General features: G+C 46.6%; 1 protein-coding gene across 1 annotated transcript; it reads left to right on the top strand.

Annotated features, from left to right (window-relative positions):
• Window positions 1-522: 522 nt before the first annotated feature.
• On the top strand, window positions 523-4095 carry LOC137349244 (zinc finger protein 420-like). The gene has a single exon (XM_068014740.1). The coding sequence runs from the start codon at window positions 602-604 to the stop codon at window positions 2138-2140; it is 1539 nt and encodes a 512-aa protein (XP_067870841.1). The 5' UTR covers window positions 523-601; the 3' UTR covers window positions 2141-4095.
• Window positions 4096-7470: the final 3375 nt, after the last annotated feature.

Here is a 7470-nt window from a genome sequence, read left to right as displayed (position 1 = left end):
CTACAATGGCTGTTAATCACATCCAGGACTGAACTATGTTCATTGGGGTCTGTTTCTGCTTATGTTAATAAACTGCAGCCCGGTTATAGGGACTAATATTCTGTGTTTTTGTGGGTTTCTCACTATTTTTTTCTGTTTTAAATAATTTTCACAGGGTTTTAGAAGGGCAGGAATTGCAGCTGTGAAATGCAAAGCAAACGTCAGATCAGGATCTGAAGGAGCTGCCCAATTTATTGTAACCCGAATATCACCGGATTTTGAACCTGAAAGGAAAGAGCAGCGATCACAGTGGGGAGAAACTGTACACATGTTCTGTGTGTGGATGAGGTTTCATCCGATCATCTGGCCTGTCAAAACAAAAGTGCAGTCACACTGGGAAGAAACCGTATAAATATGGGACTATGGAAAGGAATTGAGTTATCCAGGTGAGCTGGAAACTCAACCACGCAGTTACACCCTGGAGAGGCCATTCAACTGCTCCGAGTGTGGGAAGGGATTCACTGCTTCATCTGATCTGCCGGTACATCAGTGACATTACACTGGGGAGAGACCTTTTAAACGTCCAGACTCTGAGAATTGCTATAAAGGTTCTGCAGAACTGATGTCCCATCAATGTGTTCACACTGACCAAGTACCGTTCAGGTGTTCTCACTGCGGGACTGGGTTCAAGCAATCATCTGAACTCATTGTACACCAGACAGTTCACACTGGGGAGAGGCCATTCACCTGCGCTGAATGTAGTAAAGGATTCACTCAGTTATCCACCCTGGTGACACACCAGCGGGTTCACACTGGGGAGAGGCCATTCACCTGCTCAGAGTGTGGGAAGGGATTCACTCGGTCCTCCAGCCTTCTGACACACCAGCGAGTTCACACTGGGGAGAGGCCGTTCACCTGCTCAGAGTGTGGGAAGGGATTCACTCAGTCATCCAACCTGCTGGCGCACCAGCGAGTCCACACTGGGGAGAGGCCGTTCACCTGCTCAGAGTGTGGGAAGGGATTCACTCAGTCATCCAAACTGCTGACACACCAGCGAGTTCACACTGGGGAGAGGCCGTTCACCTGCTCCGAGTGTGGGAAGGGATTCAAAACTTCATCCAAGCTGCTGACACATCAGCGAGTTCACACTGGGGAGAGGCCGTTCACCTGCTCAGAGTGTGGAAAGGGATTCACTACTTCATCCGACCTACTGACTCACCAGCGAGTTCACACTGGGGAGAGGCCATTCACCTGCTCAGAGTGTGGGAAGAGATTCAGTACTTCATCCCATCGCCTGACACACCAGCGAGTTCACACTGAGGAGAGACGTTTTACCTGCTCAGAGTGCGGGAAGGGATTCAGTACTTCATCCACCCTGCTGACACACCAGCAAGTTCACACTGGGGAGAGGCCGTTCACCTGCTCAGAGTGCGGGAAGGGATTCAGTTCTTCATCCACCCTGCTGACACACCAGCGAATTCACACTGAAGAGAGACCGTGCACCTGTTCAGATTGTGGGCAGGCATTCAGTACTTCATTCAACCTGTTGAGACACCAGCGAGTTCACACTGGGGAGAGGCCGTTCATCTGCTCAGTGTGTGGAAAGGGTTTCAGTACTTCATTCAACCTGCTGACACACCAGCGAGTTCACACTGGGGAGAGGCCTTTCACCTGCTCTGAGTGTGGGAAGGGATTCACTCAGTCCTCCAAGCTGCTGACACACCAGCGAGTTCACACTGGAGAGAGGCCGTTCACCTGCTCAGTGTGTGGGAAGGGATTCACTACTTCATCCGACTTGCTGACACACCAGCGAGTTCACACTGGGGAGAGGCCATTCACCTGCTCAGTGTGTGGGAAGGCATTCACTCGGTTATCCAACCTGCTGATGCACCAGCGAGTTCACACTGGGGAGAGACCATGCACCTGCTCAGATTGTGGGAAGGGATTCAGTACCTCATTCAACCTGCTCAGACACCAGCGGGTTCACACTGGGGAGAGGCCATTCACCTGCTCAGAGTGTGGGAAGGGATTCAGTACTTCATCCCACCTGCTGACACACCAGCGAGTTCACACTGGGGAGAGGCCGTACACCTGCTCAGAGTGTGGGAAGGGATTCACTCAGTCAGCCCACCTGCTGAAACACCAGCGAGTTCACATATAATTTAAGGATGAGAAGTTTCTGCCAACTCGCAGGTTTCTGACACTGGATTTTGGAAATCCACCATTGGCTTCTCCCTTTCCAACCTTAACCACTGACAATTATGATTTTTTTGAATGCCAGACAACCACAAATCTGTTTTTAAGTCGTCTTTGTTTTCTGTTTTTTTCCACCTCGGTGGAAATGAACTTCAACCAGGGAAGCAAGTGGGTGTAACTGAATACTCCTTCACAACTTCAATGTCTCAGTCTTCTGTAAATGGCTAAAAGGAGGTGTGTGTATACACAGACCTGGCATGGGGAAGGTGTTAGAATCGATCATTAAGGAGGCTATAACTGGGCACTTAGAAAAACTCAAGGTAATCGGGAATTGTCAGCGTGGTTTTGTGAAAGGGAAATCATATTTAACCAATTTACTGGAGTTCTTTGAAGGAGTAACATGCACTGTGGATAAAGGGGAGCCCGTTAACGTACTGTACTTAGATTTCCGGAAGGCATTTGACAAGCTGCCACTGAAAAGGTTTTTTCACCGAGTCGAAGCTCATGCTGCAGGGGCTAACATGTTGGAGGCAGTTCAGAGGAGGTTTACTAGATTAATACCTGGAATGAGTGGGTTGTCTTATGTGGAAAGGTTGGGCAGACTGGGCTTGTTTTCACTGGAGGTTAGAAGAATGAGGGGAGACTTGATTGAACTTTATAAGATTCTGAATGGTCTCGACAATTTGGATGTGGAAAGGATGTTTCCTCTTGTGGGTTAGTCCAGAACTAGGGGGCACGGTTTTAAAATTAGGGGTTACCCTTTTAGGACAGTGTTGAGGAGAAATTTTTTCTCTCAAAGGGTTGTGCAACTTTGGAACTCTGCCACAGAAGGTGGTGGAGGTGATGTCATTGAATATTTTTAAGGCGGGGGTGTAGATAGATTTTTGTTAGGCAAGGGAATCGAAGGTTATCAGGGATGGATGGGAGTGTGGAATTCAAAACACAATCAGATCAGCCATGATCTTATCGAATGGTGGAGCAGACTAGAGGGGCCGAATGGCTGACTTCTTCTAATTCATATGTTTGCATGTGTGACCAATTCTCAGTGTTTGTTTTTGCCTTCCTGGGATATATTAGCAGAGACCACCTGGCAGCTGACACAGCTCATTTGACATCACATAAAATTACTGGTGCAGGATCAGTAGCTGGCAAGTCGCTGGTCTGCAGCAAAAACATTGGTCTGTCAATAGGAATTTGAAACTTGCTTCCATTTACACAGCAGTGTGTGTCTGAAATAATTTCTGAAAACTCTGCACAAACTGGTTACTGAATGTGAATATCCTGCAGTGAGCATGAACTGTATAAACTTAATATGTCCTGTGCTTTGGAGCAACTGAAGTGATCTGGAATTTCCACTTATCAGTTTGCTCAGGTGTATGGCTGAATTCCATTCATTGTTTATCTCCACTTTCACTGTCTACTGCCCCACACTGTAAACCAGGGTTGTTCAGCATACAGTCCGTGGGCCAGGATCCAGCCTGCCAAAGGTTTCCATCTGGCCTTCGGGTGTCAACTGTACCCGGGACCGGTCCTCATCCTCATAAGGAGTCCATGACTGGAGATGAGAAATTTTCCTTTGTCGTCTTCTTGCAGACTGGCATTTAAAAAAAAAATCATGCTGAGTTTCACAGTTGATAGTTCCTGACATCAGGAACAGCAGTTTCGGACAGTTTCAGGATTGTTTAAGAGCCTGCTGCAAAAACCCGAATCTGTCTGAAATTCAGAAACTGCTGTTCCTGATGTTAGGATCTGTCAGCTGTGAAACTGAGTTGAAATTTTAAAAAACTGATGAAACATCTGCTGAATGTTCCTGCTGTCTGCAACTGTCATAGACAGAGAGAGACAGGCAGTGAGGGAGTGAGAGGAAGGGCGTGGGGCAGAGAGAGAGGGGGCAGAGAGAGGGGAGGGCAGAAGGGAACAGTGTTGGCAGAGAAAGGGGCAATTCGAGAGAGGTGAGCAGAGAGAAAGGGGGGATACAAGAGAGGGGCAAAGAGAGAGGGGGCAGGGAGCGAGAGGGTGGGGCAGAGAGAGAGGGAAGGCAGAGAGAGAGGGAAGGCAGAGAGAGGAATGTAGAGAGAGTGGGAGTAGCAGAGAGAGAGGATGACAAGTAGAGGGGGGCAGATAGAAGGGCCAGAGAAGGGGTGCAGAGAGAGAGGGGGGAGGGCAGAGTGAGAGAAGGAGGCAGAAAGAGAGAGAGGAGGGCAAACAGAGAAAGGGGTCAGATAGAGAGTGCACAGAAAAAAGGGGCAGACAGAGAGAGAGAGAGGGAGCACAGAGAGAGGGAACGAGAGTGATCAAGATCACTCCTGACAGAATGACATCTATCCAGAATACGCTGCATCACTACCACAAGTGTGTAGGCAAATAAAAACAAACAAATGCTGGAAATATTCAGCAGGTCTGGCAGCATCTGTAGAGAGAGAAGCAGTGTTAACATTTCAGGTCAGTGACTTTTCATCAGAACTGGCAAAGGTTAGAAATGTGTCGAGCAAACCCCTCACCTGCCAAGACTGAGGCACAGATTGTTTTGCCATATGAACATTAAAACTTAAAAATTGCAAGCCCCTGACTGGAAACACATTTGCATAGTAACAGACAGTGTTGGAACAATGGGGACCCAGTCGTTGCTTCTCCAATATGCAGAAGTGGTTTGAGCAGTCTTAGTCACATGACTAACTGGTTGTTGCAGAGGTTTGAACTGAGAGTTTTAAATTGGAGAAAACTGTTTGAGTCAGAAGGCTCCTGGCTCCTGGTTTGAGAACATCACACTCCTGTCTACTCTCATCTCACTCATGCCAGCATGGGAAACCATTGAAGACATATGAACACGAGGAGAGAAAAGTCTCCTACAGTGAATAAGGTTTAAGAAGAATACTGGGCCCCAATGAAAAGTAAGAGCTATCTACAATCAAGGACTCTACCACGAACTGAAAACACAGCCCAGTAAACAAGAAACTTCTGAAATTGCCTCAAACCTCTCCATTTTATTTTTCTTCTCTTTTCTGTCCCTATTTGCATGTGCGTATCACATGTGCATGCTAGCGTAGGTATGTTGTATATCTGTAGGCATTAACCATATTCGAGTTAAAGTTTAAGGTTTAATAAATTTCACTTCTTTAAACATAAGAAGGCCTGTTTGTGCTCATTTCTTTGTCTTCGAAATGGAAAGCTGTGAACAAGGATTCACAAAGGGGGAGCTCAAAACACAGTGTGTTTAAAAATTAAACCCTGTTACAGTAAAACCAGATGAAGACAGCAAAAGAGCCCTAGACATCTTTCTCACCTGATCGTTACAGAAATTTGGTTGCTAGTGTTTGGAATTTTGCCCACAGACAAACAAGTGAAATTGGAAGCGGGAAGCCAAATTGTTCCCAATCAAAAAAAGCCAAATTTCAATACAGGTTTTCTTGTGGTTGTGTATGATTGAATATTAACTGAAGCTAGTAGTTTTCCAAGCCAGGGTGAAGTAACTTGAGATAAGTTAAAAGCACTGTCTATGGAGGAGTTGAGGAAAATGGCTGAGCAGTGTGGGATCACTGTACGTGGCAAGGCTAGGAAGTCTGAACTCCTTAAGCTAGTGGCCAACCATTTTTCCCTTGAATCAAGATGTGGAAACAGGCTTAGAAGCAGAATCCGACAGGGTAATGTCAGCAAAGATACAATTGAAACAGAGGAAATTTGAATTTGAGGAAAGAGAAAGGGAGAAAGAGAGCCTTCCAAAAGTAATTAGTTTAGTTTAGTTTAGAGATACAGCACTGAAACAGGCCCTTCGGCCCACCAAGTCTGTGCCGACCATCAACCACCCATTTATACTAATCCTACACTAATCCCATATTCCTACCACATCCCCACCTGTCCCTATATTTCCCTACCACCTACCTATACTAGGGCCAATTTATAACGGCCAATTAACCTATCAACCTGCAAGTCTTTGGCATGTGGGAGGAAACCAGAGCACCCGGAGAAAACCCATGCAGACACAGGGAGAACTGGCAAACTGCACACAGGCAGTACCCAGAATTGAACCCGGGTCGCTGGAGCTGTGAGGCTGCGGTGCTAACCACTGTGCCGCCCTGTTAAGAAAATGAAAGGCAGGAGAGAGAGAAAGACAGACGGGAGAAGGAACAAGAGAGAGGGGAGAGCGAAAGCATATTCCGGAAAGAATCTGAAGAGAGAGAGAGAGCTGAGGCGGTTTGAGTTAACTAGGGAGCGACAGAGTAACACCAGTGAAACCAGGGCCAGTATGGAGGCGCAGAATTCAGGGCTGTGTACAAAATTGCTAAAACTCGCTCAAGTAATTCCAAAATTCAATGAGGACGATGTGAAAGCATTTTTTGGGTCTTTTGAGAAACTGGCAAGGCAGCTAAAATGGCCAACTGAGACCTGGTCCCTTTATTTGCAAAGCAAACTAACCAGAAAAGCCCATGAGGTTTATTCCTCGTTGCCAGGTGAGAGTTCATCAAATTATGAACTGACCAAAAATGCTATCCTCAGGGCATATGAATTAACACCCGAAGCCTATCGCCAAAAGTTTAGAACCCTCAAAAAACAAGCCTATCAAACTTATGTGGAATTTGAAAGAAGTAAGCAGCTGGCTTTTGACTTGTGGCTGAGGGCTTTAAAAATGCAGCTCAGTATGAGACTCTCAGAGAAGTAATCCTGTTAGAGGAATTTAAAAACTCTCTCCCATTCTCAATAAAGACCCATGTAGAGGAGCAGTGAGTTCAGAGAGCCGGCAAGCAGCCGTTCTGGCTGATGAGTTTGCTTTAATTTATAAGTCGGTTTCCCAGAGGAGAACCTTTCCTAATCACCCCCACAAATCCGAAAAGGACAAAGGGTGGGAAGATGATATCCGCCCAACCAGTCCTGGAAGATAAAGGAAAGCAGGAGACACAGGGCGTCCTCCTCCAGCCAAAAAGGAAGGTGCTGTGAGCAAAAGTGAGACTCGGAGACCTGTGTGCTTCCATTGTAATAAATCAGGGCATTTAAAAGCTGACTGCTGGTTACTAAAGGGGAAACCGATAGGGTTAATCAGTGCACACCCATTTAGTGAAGATGAGGCCCCATTGGAAAACACAGAACAAGCTGTGGTTTTAACTGCAGTAACAGTGCACCCAGGAAGCTTACTATGGCCAGTGCAGGAACAATTAATAGGATTCTTGAAGGTTAACAGGGTTTGTATTTGAAGGGAAAGTAACTCCATATCCCTCGAGTGGGGCAAGCAAGCCCATAGTAATTGTCAGGGACACAGGGGCCACTAGATCCCTTTTATTGGGAAAAGGCCTGATCTGTCCC

The sequence above is a fragment of the Heterodontus francisci genome, chromosome 34 (genome assembly GCF_036365525.1).
Source record: "Heterodontus francisci isolate sHetFra1 chromosome 34, sHetFra1.hap1, whole genome shotgun sequence".
Lineage (NCBI taxonomy): Eukaryota > Metazoa > Chordata > Chondrichthyes > Heterodontiformes > Heterodontidae > Heterodontus > Heterodontus francisci.
Note: the sequence above shows the minus strand (reverse complement) of the source record. Positions and strands in the feature narration are given on the sequence as shown.

Excerpts from the sequence above, each read along its gene's own strand:
- LOC137349244 (XM_068014740.1), top strand. The coding sequence starts at position 602 with ATGTCCCATCAATGTGTTCACACTGACCAAGTACCGTTCAGGTGTTCT.